This window comes from Coregonus lavaretus, assembly GCF_964263955.1.
Source record: "Coregonus lavaretus genome assembly, chromosome: 28".
In the NCBI taxonomy this organism is placed as follows: domain Eukaryota; kingdom Metazoa; phylum Chordata; class Actinopteri; order Salmoniformes; family Salmonidae; genus Coregonus; species Coregonus lavaretus.
In genome coordinates this window covers 28,912,388-28,934,758 of record NC_140015.1, presented here as the reverse complement: position 1 = coordinate 28,934,758, position 22,371 = coordinate 28,912,388, and the positions used below count along the sequence as shown (strand labels likewise).

General features: G+C 44.6%; 2 protein-coding genes across 2 annotated transcripts in view; both read right to left on the bottom strand.

Moving 5' to 3' along the window:
• LOC311103215 (centrosomal protein of 112 kDa-like) overlaps nt 1-12,944 on the bottom strand; it is a gene marked incomplete at its 5' end in the record, with an annotated part of 98,039 nt that extends 85,095 nt beyond the window's left edge. The window contains 2 exons of the mRNA XM_084144758.1: nt 11,566-11,811; nt 12,936-12,944. Of these exons, the coding sequence (XP_084000884.1) occupies nt 11,566-11,811; nt 12,936-12,944 (255 nt within the window). The remainder of the gene's footprint in view (nt 1-11,565; nt 11,812-12,935) is intronic.
• A 4,551-nt stretch (nt 12,945-17,495) lies between these two features.
• The window catches only part of LOC311103214 (centrosomal protein of 112 kDa-like), a gene marked incomplete at its 3' end in the record, with an annotated part of 51,873 nt that continues 46,997 nt past the window's right edge, over nt 17,496-22,371 (bottom strand). The window contains exons 15-17 of the mRNA XM_084144757.1: nt 21,286-21,378; nt 20,808-20,867; nt 17,496-17,579 (exon numbers count right to left, since the gene is read on the bottom strand). Coding sequence (XP_084000883.1) covers nt 17,496-17,579; nt 20,808-20,867; nt 21,286-21,378 — 237 coding nt within the window. The remainder of the gene's footprint in view (nt 17,580-20,807; nt 20,868-21,285; nt 21,379-22,371) is intronic.

The window sequence follows — 22,371 nt, the reverse complement described above, 5'->3', positions numbered from 1 at the left end:
CATACTGGCCCCCCGTGGGAATCGAACCCACAACCCTGGCATTGCAAACGCCATGCTCTACCAACTGAGCTACACGGGGCCCTACATATAACTAGGAATAAAGTGACTAGGCAACAGGAGAGATAATAAACAGTAGCAGCAGCGTATGTGATGAGTCAAAATAATTAGTGTAAAAAGGGTCAATGCAGATAATTAAATAGTTAACCAAATAGCTACCCGGCCTAACTATTTAGTCACATTAACTGCTCTCAATGGTGCAGCTGTATAACTTTTTGAGGCTCTGAGGGTCCATGCCAAATCTTTCAAGTGTGTGTATGCATGTGTGTGTGTGCAGGGCTTTCCTTCTCACCCTACCAGACAGTTCTCAATTAATTAGCTCGGAGCTCCGACGCGACACTCGCCATTTCTAACTGTTTAACACTAACGAGAGACCGGCCCGCTTGTTACCGAGCAGAGTGATAATTTATGCATCCAGATTTACATCTGCTGCCTCATCAAAGGCGTCCTCTCTCGCGCTGCTCACGTGTCTGGGACACTAGTGACAGATGATAGGAGAATGTATTTGTTCATTCTGTCAGGCGAATCTGCATTAAATGCGCCTTTATCACCGTCTAGTCTTCACAGGGAATATTTGTCCTTGGAACTGAGCGATATGAATAATGTCGATTCAGATCTCAGTGGAATGTAAAGAAGGACTGAGATATCAATGGGCTTTTACCTGACAATAGCCTCAATGGATGCATTTCCTGCCTAATAACCACATCAAACTCACATGTCAGGTGTAGAACTCACATAAAAAATCATATAAAAACACATTTTCAAGATGACTCAAAAAGTCGGCGAATAGGCTTGAGTGGAACACCAGGTGCCTTTGGCCATTGATAAGGACACTGGAAAACATCTACTGCACCGTTTTGACAAACTGTCAAGTCAAGGGGTCTTTGACAAACACCGAAGGGGTCGAGAGTAGGGCTGTTACGGTGACTGTATTACCGCCACACCGGCGGTCACGAGTCATGATGGCAGTGAAATTCCACGTGACCGTTTAGTCACGGTAATTAGGCTTCTCCAAGCTCTGATGCTGCTGATGGTCATTACTATCCTACCAAACTTGCTAACTACCGGGTACTCAGCACTCTATTGTCCCTCTAATCACTCTGACATCAATGCAAATCTAATCAAAAATCTAATCAAACATTTAATGAGAGCCTTATGAGCTCATGTTTCGTAAACATTTCTATAGGCTATGCAATTGCGTGAGAAAACAGAGTGATGGCTTCTATTAAAAAGAGGAGGTTCTCATCAGCTTTCTAGAGGCTTACTCTATTTATTTCTCAACTTTCCTAATATTAAGCACATTGCTTCTTTTTACAACAGGAGTAAAGCCTACCTAGCTGGCAGGAAAATGAACCATGGGAAAAGCGTCCTCCATTCGCTATTTAAATGCATAGATGACATGTATTTTTTTCCGCTGCCCCTGTTTCGAGACAGATGCATGATAATTGTCCATTCGAAATCAAAACAAATGTCACACATATATTATTTAGTATTTGAATGATATATTATCACTTGTGAATGATGCCCAGCTTAAGGCAAGAATCAGCGCAAGCTTTTTTTGCGACTTTTTCATTGTCGCACACCTCATGTAGCCTAGCCCATAGGCCTATACGTTTTGATAAGGTTTGTATTACAACTAAAGTGGCCAAATAAAGTGGCCAAATGACTTCTTAAAATTAAGCACATTCATCCGCTTTACAACGGGGTAGAGCCTAACTGGCATACATACGCAGCGCGTGAGTTTCAAGTTTGGGGAAGATAATTTTCACCATAGAAATGCACCTTTAGAATAAAAGCAATACATGCATTATCGCATTTGTGGTCACTTTTGAGAGTGGTGTTTTTCTGCTACTGGAACATTCGCACTTATAGCCTACTGCCGTGTGCGCATTATAATGTGAAGAAATAGCCTAATAGTTTATCAAAATGTTTAGCTAAACGTTCTCATCTGTTGCGTCAGGTTCATTCCTTAAAACAGGTTTTTTGATGCTAGTGGTTGTATTAACTTGGGATCTATCGCATCCCACAACTGTCACAGACTATGATTGGAATATTTATTTCTGGCACAGAATAGAATAGGTCAACTTTTGTAATATGGGGGATAGTATATTGACATAGGCTAGTGCTTTTGCTGTTTGTTAGGCCTACTCATCTTGTTGGCTGACGAAAAGTAAATGTGGACAGTTCTTCCAATATCTTCAATATGCGCCTCGGAATTGGATAAGGACGCGCGCAGTTGCGGCCCGATGTGTCTGTCTTCACTTGTAGCCTGTGAGAAAGACCCGATCACGTGACGGGCATTGGCTAATAAGCATTGCGCTATCTGAGAGAGCCATGTGAGTGAGAGGTGCTTCGGAGCACGCAGCCGGGAGAAGGGAATTATAATTATTATATTCAGCCCAAGGGCACAATGGCCACTGGCCGCAAAATACATGGATTTTTTTAGGGGGGACACAAAGGGGATGCCGTTGAGAAATTCGAGGCATTATCAAGTGCTTGTCAAATTGTGAATGAGACTGATGAAGTGTGTACAGCCTGCGTAAAAAACTAAGCAGAGCTCATGCCTTTCATGCAACTTTTTTCAAATCATCATTAGTCGCATCATGCAGCCTTAGAATGTATTAAAAATCAAAACATATAGCCCAACATTTGTATCACAACTAAAGTTACATAAATAACTCTAAATTAAGCATATATGAGTACCTGTTTCTTTGTTAACCGCTCAACACAGAATAGCCGCATGTGCGCACTCCCTCAAATCGTTTGGATAAAATATCCTTTCTATTTTATTCAGCTATGTTCAATTGTATTCTTTATACTATAAAATAATATAAAATAATGGCAAGGAACTCTAAGCAAATCTTGTCTGCTAAATTAACTAGTGTAGCCCACAGCCGTAAGGCATAGCCAGATTAGGGCCTAACATAAGGACAACTCAGAGTACGCTATTCTGTTCTTCTGAAATAAGACTACATTTTCTTCATATTTCTTCTAACTCCAAAAAGTTTTGGGACACTGTATAGTCCATGGAGAATAAGAGCACCTCCTCCCAGCTGCCCACTGCACTGAGGCTAGGAAACACTGTCACCACCGATCAATTTACGATAATCGAGAATTTCAACAAGCATTTTGCTACGGCTGACAATGCTTTCCACCTGGCTACCCCTACCCCGGCCACCAGCTCTGCACCCTCCGCTGCAACTTGCCCATGCACCCCCCCGCTTCTCCTTCACCCAAATTCAGACAGCTGATGTTCTGAAAGAGCTGCAAAATCTGGACCCCTACAAATCAGCTGGGCTAGACAATCTGGACCCTTTCTTTCTAAAATTAGCCGCCGAAATTGTCGCAACCCCTATTACTAGCCTGTTCAACCTCTCTTTCGTATCGTCTGAGATCCCCAGAGATTGGAAAGCTGCCGCGGTCATCCCCCTCTTCAAAGGGGGTGACACTCTAGATCCAAACTGTTACAGACCTATATCCATCCTGCCCTGCCTTTCGAAAGTATTTGCAAGCCAAGTTAACAAACAGATCACCTACCATTTCGAATCCCACCGTACCTTCTCCGCTATGCAATCTGGTTTCCGAGCTGGTCATGGGTGCACCTCAGCCACGCTCAAGGTCCTAAACGATATTATAACCGCGATCGATAAAAGACAGTACTGTGCAGCCGTCTTTATCGACCTGGCCAAGGCTTTCGACTCTATCAATCACCGCATTCTTATTGGCAGACTAAATAGCCTTGGTTTCTCAAATGACTGCCTCGCCTGGTTCACCAACTACTTCTCAGATAGAGTTCAATGTGTCAAATCGGAGGGCCTGTTGTCTGGACCTCTGGCAGTCTCTATGGGGGTGCCAAAGGGTTCAATTTTCGGGCCGACTCTATTCTCTGTGTATATTTACATTTACATTTTAGTCATTTAGCAGACGCTCTTATCCAGAGCGACTTACAGTTAGTGAGTGCATACATGTTTTTTTTTGTTTGTTTTTTAATTAATCAGAAATCAGTCCCGGTAACTTGTAAATGTCTAGTATTCTTGTAAATGTCCGAGTTCTCATGACAAATCCTAAAGTAGCCATGGACAAGAGTCCACTTTATCCATGTACAAAGTCAGGATGTTATCAAAATGCCATGCGTATTGATTTATCCATGATTGATAGAGCAGTCCGGCGTCAGTATTGCAGGAAGGAGATATCTTCTTTGAGAGGGATGGATGATGGTCACTGCTGTGTCCTAACAGGGCTGAGGAACTGGGTTCACTGCCACTCCGGAAAGGTCCACTGTCTCGGCACAGCCGAGGAAGCGTGCTACGTGTGCTGAACAGGAGGTAGGTGAGTTCTGGTTCTCGTGCTGAACAGGAGGTAGGTGAGTTCTGGTTCTCTAGTAAGCAGCGTCCAAACTCTGTGAACTTTGGAACAGTCTGTCCGGATCTTCTGGATCACAGGGTGTGAAGAGGTACACTGTGCCACCTTCATCTTCAGGTCTTGACAGTGCCGTTGTCATGTAGATGGGTGGGAGGCCACACACTGCCCATAGCTCTCCATCTCCTTATGGCAATACTTGGTGGTGATATCCATGGCAACCTGCATATACGTGTATATCAATGATGTTGCTCTTGCTGCTGGTGACTCTCAGATCCACCTCTACGCAGACGACACCATTTTGTATACATCTGGCCCTTCATTGGACACTGTGTTAACAAACCTCCAAACGAGCTTCAATGCCATACAGCACTCCTTCCGTAGCCTCCAACTGCTCTTAAACGCTAGTAAAACTAAATGCATGCTCTTCAATCGAACGCTGCTTGCACCCGCCCACCCGACTAGAATCACTACTCTCGGCGGGTCTGACTTAGAATATGTGGACAACTACAAATACCTAGGTGTCTGGTTAGACCGTAAACTCTCCTTCCAGACTCACATTAAGCATCTACAATCCAAAGTTAAATCTAGAATTGGCTTCATATTTCGCAACAAAGCCTCCTTCATTCATGCTGCCAAACATGCCCTCGTAAAACTGACTATCCTACCGATCTTTGACTTCGGCGATGTCATTTACAAAATAGCCTCCAACACTCTACTCAGCAAATTGGATGTAGTCTATCACAGTGCCATCCGTTTTGTCACCAAAGCCCCATATACTACCCACCATTGTGACCTGTAAACTCTCGTTGGCTGGCCCTCACTACATATTCGTCGCCAAACCCACTGGCTCCAGGTGATCTATAAATCACTGCTAGGCAAATCCCCGCCTTATCTTAGCACATTGGTCACCATAGCAACACCCACCTACCGTAGTATGCGCTCCAGCAGGTATATCTCACTGGTCATTCCCAAAGCCAACACCTCCTTTGGCCACCATTCCTTCCAGTTCTCTGCTGCCAATGATTGGAACGAACTGCAAAAATCTCTGAAGCTGGAGACTCTTATCTCCCTCACTAACTTTAAGCATCAGTTGTCAGAGCAGCTTACCGATCACTGCACCTGTACACAGCCCATCTGTAATTAGCCCACCCAACTACCTCATCCCCATATTGTTATTTATTTTGCTAATTTGAACCCCAGTATCTCTATTTGAACATAATCTTCTGCACAGCTATCACTCCAGTGTTAATACTAAATTGTAATTATTTTTGCACTATTGCCTATTTATTGCCTTACCTCCATAACTTTTTTTTTGTTTGTTTTTTTTTGGGGGGGGGGGGGGGGGGGGGGAATGGATCAGCTTAATATTGCAGATAGATTGTATCTTCTATCAATGTAATTGTCAGCATCACTTCCAATCCCCCATGTTTTTTTAAATATTTTTTTTTATATATATATACTCCCCTTTATTACTTTTCAACCCCACCATCCTTTCCCTACTTGGAGTAAATTAGTGAACAACAATGCCCAGGCCTCTACTTCCGGTCTATACTTACTATCTACACCTTATGGACAGAGTTAATTTTACAATAATTCTATTATATATATATATATATATATATATATATATATATATATATATATATATATATATATGTTTTTTTTTTGCTCCTGAACTTCTTCTACTCTCAACCTCTCCGATCATTTTCATGATGTCCATCCGGTTTGCTTCTATATGCCATATCTTTCTAACTGTACTCTTTCCCAAAAGCTCCCAACATACAACCTATATACTTATTATGGACACAGTATGCTTACATTATTAGCTATCTTTGTTATTATTTGTTGTTATTTGTTATTAGTCCCATCCTTCAACTCTATTCAATACCTCCCATCTATCTCTTAACACCATCCATATAGGATTTCTATTTGCCATATATATTTCAACCGTACTGTGATGTTTTACAAAAGTTCTGAACCTTTCTATTCTCATTGCTTCTACAGATTGTGAATTAAAAATAAACATTTTTGCTAAAAGTATTATTATATTATTGATTGATTGACTATGACTTTTCAGATCACCCAGTAATGCCATCTGCAAGGTTAGTTCCAGGTAAATATTGCAATCCTTTAGCCATTCCTGGACCTGTGTCCAAAAACAAGCTACAAATGGACAGAACCAAAACAAATGATCTAATGATTCTGTCTCTTCACAGCAAAATCTGCAAAGCTGGGAAGATTGTATCCCCCATATAAATAACATTCTATTGGTAGCAAGAATTTTATATAATAATTTAAATTGAAAAATTCTAATTTTTGAATCCGGTGTCGTTTTGCGTGTCAGTTCATAAACACTATGCCATGGGATCGGTACGTCAAAGATCTCTTCCCAACTACTTTGCAATCTATATGGGACGGCTGTCAATCCTTTGGTCCTTAAGTGAAACTGATATACTTTTTTATTTATCACAGTTTTCCTTAACCAATTATGTTCTTTAATGCAAGGCCGACAGACAAGTTCCTTACTTTCTCCCCCTTCCACTTTCCTCTTCCACTTTTGCGGTAAGGCTGCAATTATTTGGTTGTAATTTTGGGTAGAGCAGACATTTCCATATGTTTTTGTTAGCTGCATGTGCGACATAACTCCACCAGTCCTACCGATGATATCATTTACGAAGATTATACCTTTTTTAAACATTCTGTCAAAAAATAAAGGTTTTTTGTCAATTAGTATATTTGAATTTAACCACAATATTTGTTGCATTATTTGTTCTGTCGTTTCCAGAGGATTAAATTGAAATTGCAACCAACTTTCTATGGCTTGTTTTAGAAATAGCGACATTTGGGAGATTATTTCCTTTTCAAATAACTGAAAGTGAGAGGTTGTAATCTGAATAAAGGGAAAAAGGCCTTTCTTGAACATTGGGTGAGACAATCTTACTAATTTGCTTGAGAACCAGTTCGGATTTAAGTATAACTTTTGGATGACTGAAGCTTTTAGTGATAGGTCTAATGCTTTAATATTTAATAATTTCTGTCCTCCGAATTCATATTCATTATATAAATATGCTCTTTTAATTTTGTCTGGCTTGCCGTTCCAAATAAAATTGAATATTTTTTTCTCATAGAATTTAAAAAACTGTTCGCTAGGCGTAGGCAAGACCATAAGCAAATAGGTAAACTGGGATAATACTAAAGAGTTAATCAGGGTGATTTTTCCACAAATTGACAGGTATTTTCCTTTCCATTGTAGTAAGATCTTATCTATTTTTGCTAACTTTCTATTAAAATGTATTGAAGTGAGATAATTTATTTCCTTTGGGATATGTATTCCGAGTATATCCACATCACCATCAGACCATTTTATTGGTAAACTACATGGTAATGTAAAAATTGTATTTTTTAGTGATCCAATGCGTAATATAGTACATTTGTCATAATCTGGTTGTAATCCAGAGAGGTTAGAAAATGTATCTAGATCCTCTATGAGGCTGTGGAGGGATTCTAGTTGTGGATTTAAAAGAAAACATGAATCATCAGCGTACAATGACACCTTTGTTTTTAAGCCCTGTATTTCTAATCCTCAGATATTATTATTGGATCTGATTTTAATAGCTAACATCTCGATGGCCACAATAAATAGATATGCCGATAGTGGACAACCTTGTTTCACTCCTCTTGACAGTTTAAAACTTTCTGAAAAATAGCCATTATTTACTATTTTACACCTAGGGTTACTATACATGATTTTGACCCATTTTATAAGAGATTCTCCAAAATTGAAATACTCCAGGCATTTATATATAAACCCCAGTCGAACTTTATCAAATGCCTTTTCGAAGTCTGCTATGAATAGCAGGCCTGGTTTCCCATATTTTCCATAGTGTTCTATTGTTTCCAATACTTGCCTTATATTGGTCCTCTGTAGCTCAGCTGGTAGAGCACGGCGCTTGTAACGCCAAGGTAGTGGGTTCGATCCCCGGGACCACCCATACACAAAAATGTATGCACGCACGACTGTAAGTCGCTTTGGATAAAAGCGTCTGCTAAATGGCATATTATATTATTATTATATCTCCAATGTATCTTCCATGTAAAAAACCTGTCTGATTAGAATGAATAATATCCGACAATACCTTTTTAATTCTATGCGCTATACATTTTGCTAGGATTTTTGCATCACAACACTGAAGTGTAAGGGGCCTCCAATTTTGTAAATGGACTGGATCTTTATATTTTCCACTTGTATCCTGTTTCAGTAATAATGAGATCAGACCTTCTTCTTGAGTGTCAGATAATCTACCATTTACATAGGAGTGGTTAAAACATGCTAATAACGGTCCTCTTAGTATATAAAAAAAGGTTTGGTATACCTCGACTGGTATGCCATCCAACCCTGGAGTTTTCCCGGACTTAAAGTCTTTAATTGCATCCAGAAGTTCCTCCTCTGTAATTTCACCTTCACATGAGTCTTTCTGTGTGGCTGTTAATTTGACATTATCAATAGAAAAAAAATCTCTACAATTAGCTTCAGGAGATGGAGGCGACTGAAAAGAAAACATATGCTTAAAGTACTTTGTTTCTTCCTTCAAAATATCACTTGGTGAATTATGGGTGACTCCGTCAATTGTAACCAGTTTCATTAAGTTCTTTTTGGTAGCATTCCTATGTTGAAGATTAAAAAATAATTTTGTGCATTTTTCCCCATATTCCATCCAGTTTGCTTTATTTTTATAATATATTACACTTGATCTTTCTTGAATAAGTTTCTCCATTTATTTTTGTTTTTCCTCTAATTTATTCTGAGCCTCTATGTTACAGTTTTTATTGCCATCTATCTGTTCTGTTAGACTTTCTATTTCCTTTCTTAGTATAAACTCTTTTGACCTAAATTGCTTTTGTTTTCGAGATGAGTACTGAATTGCATGGCCTCTAAAGGCACATTTAAAGGTGTCCCATACAATAAGGGGATTCGCTGTACCTATGTTATGTTGGAAAAAGTCAGTTATAAATTCCTTTGTTCTAATTATAAAAAAATTATCATCCAATAGGCTTTGATTAAATTTCCAATATCCTCGCCCACGTGGAAATTCAGTAAGAGTAATGTATATGCCTATTATATGATGGTCCGACCGCATTCTGTCCCCTATCAACACTTTTTTAAACTTTTGGTGCCAACGAGAATGAGATAAGAAAGAAGTCAAGACGACTAGCTTGATTCAGTCTCCGCCATGTATATCTCACTAGATCAGTATATTTAAGCCTCCATATATCTACTAGTTCTAATGTATCCATGACATTCAACATTTCCTTAAGAGCATGTGGGTGATTGTTTGTGGTGTGATTTCCTTTACGGTCCATTGAGCTATTTAAAACAGTATTATAATCCCCCACCATAATAATATTGTCTTGAGTTGCTTCCAGGCTTGATAATTTATTATATATATTGTCAAAGAATTGTGGATCATCATTATTTGGTCCGTAAAGGTTAATGAGGCATATCTGTTTATGGTCCAATAACATATTTAAAATAATCCATCTACCTTGCGTATCTATTTGGACAATTTGCACATTCGGATCGAAATTACTATTAATTAATATCATCACCCCTTTTGAATTTCTTTGCCCATGGGAGAAGTATATTTCCCCCCCCCCCATTCTTTTTTCCACGCTACTTCATCTCGAATTGTTGAATGAGTTTCCTGTATACAATAGATATTATATTCCTTCTCTTTGAGCCATGTAAATATTGTTCTTCTTTTGTTATTATCAGCTAAGCCATTACAATTATAACTGGCTATACTTATTACATTTACATTTACATTTTAGTCATTTAGCAGACGCTCTTATCCAGAGCGACTTACAGTTAGTGAATACATTTTTTTTTTTTTACTGGCCCCCCGTGGGAATCGAACCCACAACCCTGGCGTTGCAAACGCCATGCTCTATCAACTGAGCTACATCCCTGCCGGCCATTCCCTCCCCTACCCCCTACCCTGGACGACGCTGGGCCAATTGTGCGCCGCCCATGAGTCTCCCGGTCGCGGCCGGCTGCGACAGAGCCTGGATTCGAACCAGGATCTCTAGTAGCACAGTTAGCACTGCGATGCAGTGCCTTAGACCACTGCGCCACTCAGGAGTTATTTCACTTATTTCACCATACACCATAATGAGATACAAGTTTCAAGTCTATTTATCATTATATATGTTTGTAAATTTACCAATAAAAAATAGCGTAATGATTGAGTGTCCATATAGCTGTACCGTGATATTTGCATTGCTACGGAGTAACCCTTAAATTTGCACACACTCTATATAGATTTTCTATTGTGTTTTTGACTGTACGTTTTGTTTACCCCATATGTAACTCTGTGTTGTTGTTGTTTTTATTGCACTGCTTTGCTTTATCTTGGCCAGGTCACAGTTGTAAATGAGAACTTGTTCACAACTGGCTTACCTGGTTAAATAAAGGTGAAATAAAATAAATGAAAAATATCATATTTCTTTAGACCTGTCTAAAATAAATAATGGATTTATTGTGATGGTGTAGGCTATATTACATGGATTTATTAGACTTTTTAAAAATGTAGATGTTCCAAAGGTCTGCATCAGTGGCTTGTAGGCTATGCGTTGAAGCCAGGAGATGCTAAATGTGTTTATGTTAATTAACGGTCAATTACCGTGAGACCGGCAGTTATTTGCTTGACAATCACCGGCTGACAAAATGTCATAACTGCCACAGCCCTAGTCGAGAGTACAGTATGGTAAACAGGCTTGACTTGGTCTGGGGCAGGGCTGCGTTCCGGGCCGTTAGGAGACTGGGGCAGGGCTGCGTTCCGGGCCGTTAGGAGACTGGGGCAGGGCTGCGTTCCGGGCCGTTAGGAGACTGGGGCAGGGCTGCGTTCCGGGCCGTTAGGAGACTGGGGCAGGGCTGCGTTCCGGGCCGTTAGGAGACTGGGTCTGGGGCAGGGCTGCGTTCCGGGCCGTTAGGAGACTGGGTCTGGGGCAGGGCTGCGTTCCGGGCCGTTAGGAGACTGGGGCAGGGCTGCGTTCCGGGCCGTTAGGAGACTGGGGCTGAGACTTGGTCTGGGGCAGGGCTGCGTTCCGGGGCCGTTAGGAGACTGGGGCTGAGGTAAGGGCTGAGACTTGGTCTGGGGCAGGGCTGCGTTCCGGGGCCGTTAGGAGACTGGGGCTGAGGTAAGGGCTGAGACTTGGTCTGGGGCAGGGCTGCGTTCCGGGGCCGTTAGGAGACTGGGGCTGAGGTAAGGGCTGAGACTTGGTCTGGGGCAGGGCTGCGTTCCGGGCCGTTAGGAGACTGGGGCTGAGGTAAGGGCTGAGACTTGGTCTGGGGCAGGGCTGCGTTCCGGGGCCGTTAGGAGACTGAGACTGGGTCTGGGGCAGGAGCCGAGGCTGGGGCTAGAACTGGGGCTAAGTTCTGGGCCGTTAGGATTGGGTGAGCTTAGACATTTAATTGTGCAGAACACATTCTACTTTCATTAGAGGCAGTGTAATCTGTGTATGAGCCGGTAATGTGGTAATGTATGGTATTAATTAGTGTGAGGAATGCATGCAGCATTAGGAGGCCCTGGATCAGACCCTGCCTAGCCTGTCAGCAGTGCTCTGACTGTACTCTACTGTAATGGAACGATAGCAGACTGAGAAAAGGAGAGGAGGGAACGCCTGATAGGAGTAGCTCAGTCAGCTCAACATCTGGTGGGAGGGATGGAGCGAGGGAGAAATTAACCGAGGAATGGAGGGTGGAAGGGAGGGATGGAGGGAGAGGTGCAGGGTTGATGAGATGGGAGAGGTGCAGGGGGGATTGTGACGTTCTGGCTCCGGGACTCTTTGTTGTGAGCCAGGGTTGTCATTTTCTTTTGGGTGTATTTCTATGTGGGATTCTGGTTGTTCATTTTCTATGTTTGGTTTGGTTGTTTATTGGGCATGTGACTCCCAATCGGAGGTAACGAGTGCCAGCTGTTCGGCTCGTTATCTCTGATTGGGAGCCATATTTATTCTGTTTGTTTTCCTGTGGGGTTTGTGGGTTTTTGTTTCTTTGTTGCTGTTAGTCGTATTTCAGTTTAGAACTTCACGTATCGTCATTTGTTGTTTTCTTCGTGGTTGCTTTAAGTTAATAAAGTCATCATGTTCACTCGCAACGCTGCGCATTGGTCTCCTCCTTCAGACGATCGTGACAGAAAAACCCACCATACCAAGACCAAGCAGCGTGTACAGGAGCAAAGAGACTGGACATGGGTGGAGGCGCCGGGTAAGGAGATCGAGAGGCTGGCGATGGCCCAGGTGGGCAAATCGTGGTCCTGGGAGGACATGCTCGGGGGCAAGGGACCTTGGGGGAAGATCAAGGCCCTGGCAAGAGAGGAGCATCGGCGGCAGCAGGTTTTTCGTCGGAGGGACGAGAGGCAACCCCAAGAAATTTTTGGGGGGGGGGCACATGGCTTGGGCGGCTGGGCAGCAGGAAGCTGCCACAGGGAGTATAGGTGAGAGGGCTAACGGAGTACGGGAGCCATTGGCGAGAAGAGGCAGGGATGTGTGTGTGGCACGGCGTGAAGGACTGAGGTGTGTTGCCAGTCCGGTCCGGCCCGTTCCTGATCCTCGGTTGAGGCCAGTGGTGTGTGTTCCCGGTATGGACCGGCCTGTTCCTACTCCACGCACCAGGGATACGGTGCGCTTCGCCAGCCCGGCCCGGCCTGTTCCGGCCACTCGCACCAGGGATACGGTGCGCTTCGCCAGCCCGGCCCGGCCTGTTCCGGCCATTCGCACCAGGGATACGGTGCGCGTCGCCAGCCCAGCCCGGCCTGTTCCTACTCCACGCACCAGGGATACGGTGCGCTTCGCCAGCCCGGCCCGGCCTGTTCCGGCCACTCGCACCAGGGATACGGTGTGCGTCGCCAGCCCAGCCCGGCCTGTTCCTACTCCACGCACCAGGGATACGGTGCGCTTCGCCAGCCCAGCCCGGCCTGTTCCTACTCCACGCACCAGGGATACGGTGCGCTTCACCAGGGATACGGTGCGCTTCACCAGCCCGGCCCGGCCTGTTCCGGCCACTCGCACCAGGGATACGGTGCGCGTCGCCAGCCCCGCCCGGCCTGTTCCTGCTCTCCGCACTAGGCGTGAGGTGAGTCCCCAGGGTCCAGCATGCCCTGTTCCGGCTCCTCGCACTAGGCGTTATGTGCGTCCCCAGGGTCCTGCATGCCCTGTTGCTGCTCCCCGCACTAGCCCTGAGATGCGTGTCCTCAGCCCGGGACCACCAGTTCCGGCACCACGCACTAGGACTTATGTGCGTCCCCAGGGTCCTGCATGCCCTGTTGCTTCTCCCCGCACTAGCCCTGAGATGCGTGTCCTCAGCCCGGTACCTCCAGTTCCGGCACCACGCATCAGGTCTACGGTGCGCCTCAGACGGCCAGAGTCTGCCGTCTGCCCAACGGCGCCTGAACTGCCCGTCTGCCCAACGGCGCTTGAACTGCCCGTCTGCCCAACGGCGCTTGAACTGCCCGTCTGCACAACGCCGTCTGAACTGCCCGTCTGCCCAACGCCGTCTGAACTGCCCGTCTGCCCAACGCCGTCTGAACTGTCCGTCTGCCCAACGCCGTCTAAGCCGCCCGTCTGCCATGAGCCTTCAGAGCCGTCCGCCAGACCGGAGCCGCTAGAGCTCTTCGCCAGACAGGATCAGCCAGAGCCGTCCGCCAGACAGGATCAGCCAGAGCCTTCCGCCAGACAGGAGCAGCCAGAGCCTTCCGTCAGACCGGATCAGCCAGAGCCTTCCGCCAGACAGGAGCAGCCAGAGCCTTCCGCCAGACGGGATCAGCCAGAGCCTTCCGCCAGCCATGAGTGGCCAGATCCGTCAGCCAGCCATGAGCCGCCAGATCCGTCAGCCAGCCATGAGCAGCCAGATCCGTCAGAGCCAGCCAGCCAGGATCCGCCACGTAGTCCTGTGCTGCCCCTTAGTCCGGTGCTGTCCCTTAGCCTTGTGCTGCCTCTTAGTCCGGTGCTGCCCATTTATCCAGGTGGGTTTAAGTGGAGGGTGGTCATTGGGAGGAGGTTAAGAAAGCGGGTAGGAACTATAGTGGGGTGGTGGTCAAGCCCGGAGCCGGAACCGCCTCCGGGGAGCAACACCCACCCAGCCCTCCCCTATTGTGGGGTTGTGAGGCGCGGTCGCAGTCCGCGCCTTTAGGGGGGGGTACTGTGACGTTCTGGCTCCGGGACTCTTTGTTGTGAGCCAGGGTTGTCATTTTCTTTTGGGTGTATTTCTATGTGGGATTCTGGTTGTTCATTTTCTATGTTTGGTTTGGTTGTTTATTGGGCATGTGACTCCCAATCGGAGGTAACGAGTGCCAGCTGTTCGGCTCGTTATCTCTGATTGGGAGCCATATTTATTCTGTTTGTTTTCCTGTGGGGTTTGTGGGTTTTTGTTTCTTTGTTGCTGTTAGTCGTATTTCAGTTTAGAACTTCACGTATCGTCATTTGTTGTTTTCTTCGTGGTTGCTTTAAGTTAATAAAGTCATCATGTTCACTCGCAACGCTGCGCATTGGTCTCCTCCTTCAGACGATCGTGACAGGGATGAGATGGGAGAGGTGCAGAGGGGATGAGATGGGAGAGGTGCAGGGGCGATGAGATGGGAGAGGTGCAGGGGGATGAGATGGGAGAGGTGCAGGGGGGATGAGATGGGAGAGGTGCAGGGGGATGAGATGGGAGAGGTGCAGGGGGATGAGATGGGAGAGGTGCAGGGGGGATGAGATGGGAGAGGTGCAGGGGGGATGAGATAGAAGAGGTGCAATAAAGGAAGTCCATATTTGGTTAGATGTTATTATATTTTTGAACATTCAAAGATTTGACATCAATGATCAATGGTCTCAAGTGAAAGGATTCAGGAAACGATGCCATGTTAGAGTATTGAGACGTAGCCAAAGCTCTGGATCCTCCCACCACCCCTTTTCACAGATAAGGTCACCTGCTCGTTTTCAGACTAAATATGGGCATATGAGGTGATGACTACAAATTATGCATTATGAAGTGAGGATAGAAAAGTAGCGGTGTGGAATCTCACAGGCTACAGCCAACTGAGACAAGTAAACAAACAACCAATGACATCATAGGTGGGACGGATCACAGGGTGGGTGACATCATGTCAGACTGTACCATGTCAAACAAGGCTGCTACAGTCTAACTAATTCTAGACAGAGAGAGAGGGAGGGAGAGGGAGCAAGAGAGCGAGAGAAAGAAAGCCTAATTGACATGAAATAGAGTGGCCAGGTATGCCAAGGCGCTCTCTCTCTCTCTCTGGCAGGCCTCTTTCTAGTCCTAACCACTTCCATGTCTCCCAGTGCATTCCTGTGGGGCCTCAGTGCTCCCCGGGCTCAGCCATTAACCCCTGCTGACTACACATCTGGAGGACACACTGGCCGTTTCCAAATACCCATACTTGCATCCTAAATAGTAGGCCGTTTGAATATGCCAAAACATTTAGTTTAATAGTATGCGATAATGTGGAAATCGAGTATACTTTAAATGCCCGGATGTTATACTCATTTCGGCTTTGACAACAGCTGATCAATTAGATATGGGGATGCGCTACCTAAATCAACGATTATGTTGCTGTCCAGTGGTTCACTGTCACGGATTCAGCCGAGGCTGCTGCTCCTCCTTGCTCGGGCAGGCTTCGGCGTTCGTCGTCCCCGGAGTACTAGCTGCTACCGATCTATGTTTCGGTGTTTGTCTAGATTGGTCTGTATTGTTTACACCTGTGTCCCATTAGTGTTGAATTGTATTCCCTTTAAAACCCCCTGTCTCTCATTTGTTTGTTGTGTGTGATCGTTTTCCGTTAGGTCGGCAGTGCTGGTTGTATGCGATTATTGTTCCTCCCTGGTTGGAGTTTTTGTTTTGTACTTTCTTTACTGTGTTGAGTAAAGTACGTTCTGCCAGTAGTTCTGTGTCCTGCGCTTGACTTCGTTTCCCGCATACACGTCATCCTGACATTCACTAATAAATATGCTGAAATGGAACCAATTTATCAGTTTCTGTCTTCAGTCCTTTTTAAATAGGATAGATGGCTATATGGTCTACTACATTATACAGTGTACAAAACATTAAGAACACCTGTGGAATGCTTTCAACACCTTGTAGTGTCCATGCCCCAACGAATTGAGGCTGTTCTGAGGGCAAAAGAGGGGGGTGCAACTCAATATTAGGAAGGTGTTCTTAATGTTTTGTACACTCAGTGTTGGTCGAATGTGATAGTCTGCCTATAACCAGCCTGAGTAGGCCTATAACTCCATTCCTACTCTATTCAGCATTTAGATAAATTAATGGAATTGGAAATGATCTATTATCAGTCTGGTTAATGCGATGTCTGTTGAATTTGGAAAAATCCACCCGGACTCGGCCTCGCCCCACCTATTCAGCCAGTCAGGAGCCACTACTGCGTTGCGGCAGTGGCATACTGCATACTTTTACCTAAACGGTACATGCTAAACAGTATGCAACGATGAGTATATAGTATGCAGTTTAATATGCTAGTATGGGTATTCGGACACGGCCATTGTAGATCTGAGACAGTTGGATAGGTGCACGACAATATGGAATTGGGCACTACCCCACAACTGGGGACACTGCACAGCACAGATATAAAAACTCTCTATGGAGGTTCCTATGTTTCAGCATGTGACAGACAGGCACATATGGAGAGACTAAAAGCGACAACATTTCATATAGCTTCAAATATCCACTGCAGTTTTCAATTACTGCACAAGGGTGAGCTCTGCAAATTATAGCTGTGTCCCGAGCCCTGTAACTAGCACTTACCAACGTCTGAGTGCTTAAGCATTTTTCTAAATCAGTGACTTTGGGGGATTGTATCATTGTATAATTACATGGATGGAAGCCTGTGTTGGCTCGCTGTGATACATTTTTCATATGCTGGGATTTTGGGTTTGTGGGTTGGTGATGTGTGTGAACAAATCTCATGTTTCTGATGTGTTCTGAACCAAACTGAATGGCAAGTCCCCAAGTAGTGATGAAATGAAAGAATAAAACATATATTTGATTTACAGTGTTTTACTACTCACTTCAGTGACTCTTCAAGTTTGGAGATCTTCTTCTTGGCCTCTTCTCTCTCTTTCTCCGCCTGCTTGTGTAGGGCACGCACCTGTGTGATTGTGTGAGTGAGTGAGAGAGGGGTAGAAACAGAGACAGACACTATGACAGCAGGTCCATCACTCAACAAGCCCCCCTGTCCATGACCTTATCCACCTGGAGCCTGGGGTTGCCTCTTCCACCTATCATCAAGCTGCCATCTGGGCCCGTCTCCTGATAGGTGCTTAAGGGTGTATAGACAGACAGATTCTTTCATCAAGTTTACTGGTAGCTGGAGAAAGGCTGTGCATTGTTTCCATACAATGTTATAGAGTGGGTCTGCACTCAAAAAAATGTGACTGAAGGATGCAGCTATTTAACTATTTATTCAACTAACAACTTAATTAAGTCACACAAAGATGAAACAGCAGAATGTGAAATGGCATTGACCCTCACCCTGACCCTGCTAACAGAGACCCAGACCTGGTAGCTAGCTAGCTTGCAGGTGTATCAGTCCAGTATCCCAGTTCAGAGGTGCCTGACCTGAAACACACAGCCCTGCTACCCCCCCACCCCACTTTATGACTGACTGCCTTGCCCTTCAACATGAGGGCTTTACTTTGAAGATGAACCAGGTGTTTGGACCTACATCTTAAAACCTCATCTTCACCCACCTGACTCTGGCCTGGCCCGGACCAACTCATTAGATGAGGGTATTTTTTATGACAACACGTTGGCTTTGAAGGGAGGCTTGAAAGAGAGAGGGGTCGCTGCCATCGCTGTCTGGCAGCAATTAAGGTCCTTGCTGGATTTAGCTGGGGCGACTAAGCATGGCTTTTCAGAGGACAAGACTTCATCTCCCGTCCCCTATGGCCTTAAATTGGGCACCTTTACACCACCACCCCAGCTCCCCCCCCCCACACTGTTCTCCTTCACCTTCAACTGGTCAACCCTACACCCCTCTAACCCTCCCTTGACTTTCAATTGGTCAGCTAACCCCCATCCCCCCTAAATGTCAAACCCTCACTCCTCCGAATCCCCCTCACCTTTCCACTCCACCCCTCCTCCCCACAGCCACTGAGCCCTGTGGACCCTGTGTCCAGCGGTAGTCTGACCTGTTAATCACAGCTTTGAGTTTACAGGCAGGACGTAACATATCAAAGGGAAGGGTAGAAGGGGAGCTAGGCAGGACCATGTGGGTCCAAGGCTTTTATCTCTCCCATTTAACCACAGTCAGTTTGTCAAACTAGGGCCGCTGGAAAGGCAGGTAGAATTTAATTATGATCAGGCTTTAGGTTTCACAGAGTTGACTTTAGGCACTGTAGGCCTACATAGTTACAGTGGAGGAAAAAAGTATTTAGTCAGCCACCAATTGTGTAAGTTCTCCCACTTAAAAAGATGAGAGAGGCCTGTAATTTTCATCATAGGTACACGTCAACTATGACAGACAAAATGAGATTTTTTTTCTCCAGAAAATCACATTGTAGGATTTTTAATGAATTTATTTGCAAATTATGGTGGAAAATAAGTATTTGGTCAATAACAAAAGTTTCTCAATACTTTGTTATATACCCTTTGTTGGCAATGACACAGGTCAAAAGTTTTCTGTAAGTCTTCACAAGGTTTTCACACACTGTTGCTGGTATTTTGGCCCATTCCTCCATGCAGATCTCCTCTAGAGCAGTGATGTTTTGGGGCTGTCGCTGGGCAACACAGACTTTCAACTCCCTCCAAAGATGTTCTATGGGGTTGAGATCTGGAGACTGGCTAGGCCACTCCAGGACCTTGAAATGCTTCTTACAAAGCCACTCCTTCGTTGCCCGGGCGGTGTGTTTGGGATCATTGTCATGCTGAAAGACCCAGCCACGTTTCATCTTCAATGCCCTTGCTGATGGAAGGAGGGTTTTCACTCAAAATCTCACGATACATGGCCCTATTCATTCTTTCCTTTACACGGATCAGTCGTCCTGGTCCCTTTGCAGAAAAACAGCCCCAAAGCATGATGTTTCCACCCCCATGCTTCACAGTAGGTATGGTGTTCTTTGGATGCAACTCAGCATTCTTTGTCCTCCAATCACGACGAGTTGAGTTTTTACCAAAAAGCTATATTTTGGTTTCATCTGACCATATGACATTCTCCCAATCCTCTTCTGGATCATCCAAATGCACTCTAGCAAACTTCAGACGGGCCTGGACATGTACTGGCTTAAGCAGGGGGACACGTCTGGCACTGCAGGATTTGAGTCCCTGGCGGCGTAGTGTGTTACTGATGGTAGGCTTTGTTACTTTGGTCCCAGCTCTCTGCAGGTCATTCACTAGGTCCCCCGTGTGGTTCTGGGATTTTTGCTCACCGTTCTTGTGATCATTTTGACCCCACGGGGTGAGATCTTGCGTGGAGCCCCAGATCGAGGGAGATTATCAGTGGTCTTGTATGTCTTCCATTTCCTAATAATTGCTCCCACAGTTGATTTCTTCAAACCAAGCTGCTTACCTATTGCAGATTCAGTCTTCCCAGCCTGGTGCAGGTCTACAATTTTGTTTCTGGTGTCCTTTGACAGCTCTTTGGTCTTGGCCATAGTGGAGTTTGGAGTGTGACTGTTTGAGGTTGTGGACAGGTGTCTTTTATACTGATAACAAGTTCAAACAGGTGCCATTAATACAGGTAACGAGTGGAGGACAGAGGAGCCTCTTAAAGAAGAAGTTACAGGTCTGTGAGAGCCAGAAATCTTGCTTGTTTGTAGGTGACCAAATACTTATTTTTCACCATCATTTGCAAATAAATTCATTAAAGATCCTACAATGTGATTTTCTGGATTTTTTTCTCCTCAATTTGTCTGTCATAGTTGATGTGTACCTGTGATGAAAATGACAGGCCTCTCTCATCTTTTTAAGTGGGAGAACTTGCACAATTGGTGGCTGACTAAATACTTTTTCCCCCCACTGTATGTAGAGTAAAACTCAGAGGAAAGGACGCTCCTTATTAAGACAAAGTGAGACAGACTTTCTTTGTTTATTTATGGCCTATATACTAAATAAGAGGTCAGCCATATAATCTCAATTTGATATGAGAGTATTGTATCGATACAAATATAGATTTGACATGAGGGTAACTACATTGATTTGACATGTGGGTAACTACATTGATTTGACATTTGGGTAACTACATTGATTTTACATGTGGGTAACTACATTGATTTGACATTGATTTGACATGTGGGTAACTACATTGATTTGACATGTGGGTAACTACATTGATTTGACATTGATTTGACATGTGGGTAACTATTTATAGGGATTGTACCTTTTTCTCACCGTCGTGCTGCAGATCTGCTTTCTCTTGTTGAAGTTTCTTCTCTGTGTCCTGTAAAACACAAGTCAGTAAGTCTGAAATATTCATACAGAACTACAAAGAAGCACAACAAGTTATTGTTGTGTGAGATGTGTTTTCCCCATTATTCACGTTCAAACAAAACATCCATCTGCTTGAAAATCTATCCAGCAGAGGATCTTGAGGGTTATGGGTCTCTGGACACACATCTGTATAGTCTTTAGTACTTCTTCCAGTTGTTGTGGAATGAAGCCATTCTCTCACACACACACACACACACACACACACACACACACACACACACACACACACACACACACACACACACACACACACACACACACACACACACACACACACACACACACACACACACACACACACACACACACACACACACACACACACACACACACACACACACACACACACACACACACACACAGTTTACCCTGAGTTGTTTCAGTCTCCTGTGCTCACTGTCCTGTAGCTGCTGTCTGAGCTGAGCCACTGTCTGTTCCAGGTCCTCAATCACATCAGAGGCCTGGGAGAGAGGGAGAAATGGAGGGATTGAGAGAGAAAGAGGAGAGAGAGGCAGGTAACCTAGCAGTAAAGTTAAGAGCGTTGGGCCAGTAAGCGAAAGGTCGCAGGGTCTGACTTCTGAATCCCAGAGCCTACGAGGTGAAAAATCTGTCGATGTGCCCTTGAGCAAGGCCCGTAACCCTAATTGCTCTGGATAAGAGTGTCTGCTAAATGACTAAAAGGTTAAGTGGTGAGAGAGAGAGAATAACAACAACAACAACAACAACAACAGGAGTCTTATCTAACACAGCCACATTATTCAGCAGCAGGGGAATATAAATGATGTCAAGTCTTCAGTTGAAGATAAGTCATACATAGTATAGCCTAAGATATGCCTATGCATTCTACAACATCTTTGAGGGAATGTGACCAGTCCAGCTAATAGTCCTTGCAGTGGTGTACAGTAGCATCAGGTAATTCAGTGGTGTAGCATCAGGTGGTGTAGCATCAGGTAATTCAGTGATGTAACACCAGGTGGTGTAGCATCAGCTGGTGTAGCATCTACTTTTTCTATACTAATGTGGTTGGCTACCTTACGCCTCGATCACAACGACAGCGTCATTACGTTTTGGTACACCAGAAATACATTAATTTCTAATGGAACGCTGTCTTTGCCTTGCAGCATTGCGTTGCAGAGGCAGTTGCAGTGTGTTATGTGTGGTGCACACATAAAAAAGGTGAATATTGAACTTTTGTTGCACACACATCCAGATGATGCTGTGTACCATTTTGCGCAATGACACTGTTGCAGTGCAGTAGTGTTCTACAGTAGTTTAGTCTATTAGCAGTAGTGTTCTACAGTAGTTTAGTCTATTAGCAGTAGTGTTCTACAGTAGTTTAGTCTAGTAGCAGTAGTGTTCTACAGTAGATTAGTCTAATAACAGTAGTGTTCTACAGTAGTTTAGTCTATTAGCAGTAGTGTTCTACAGTAGTTTAGTCTAGTAGCAGTAGTGTT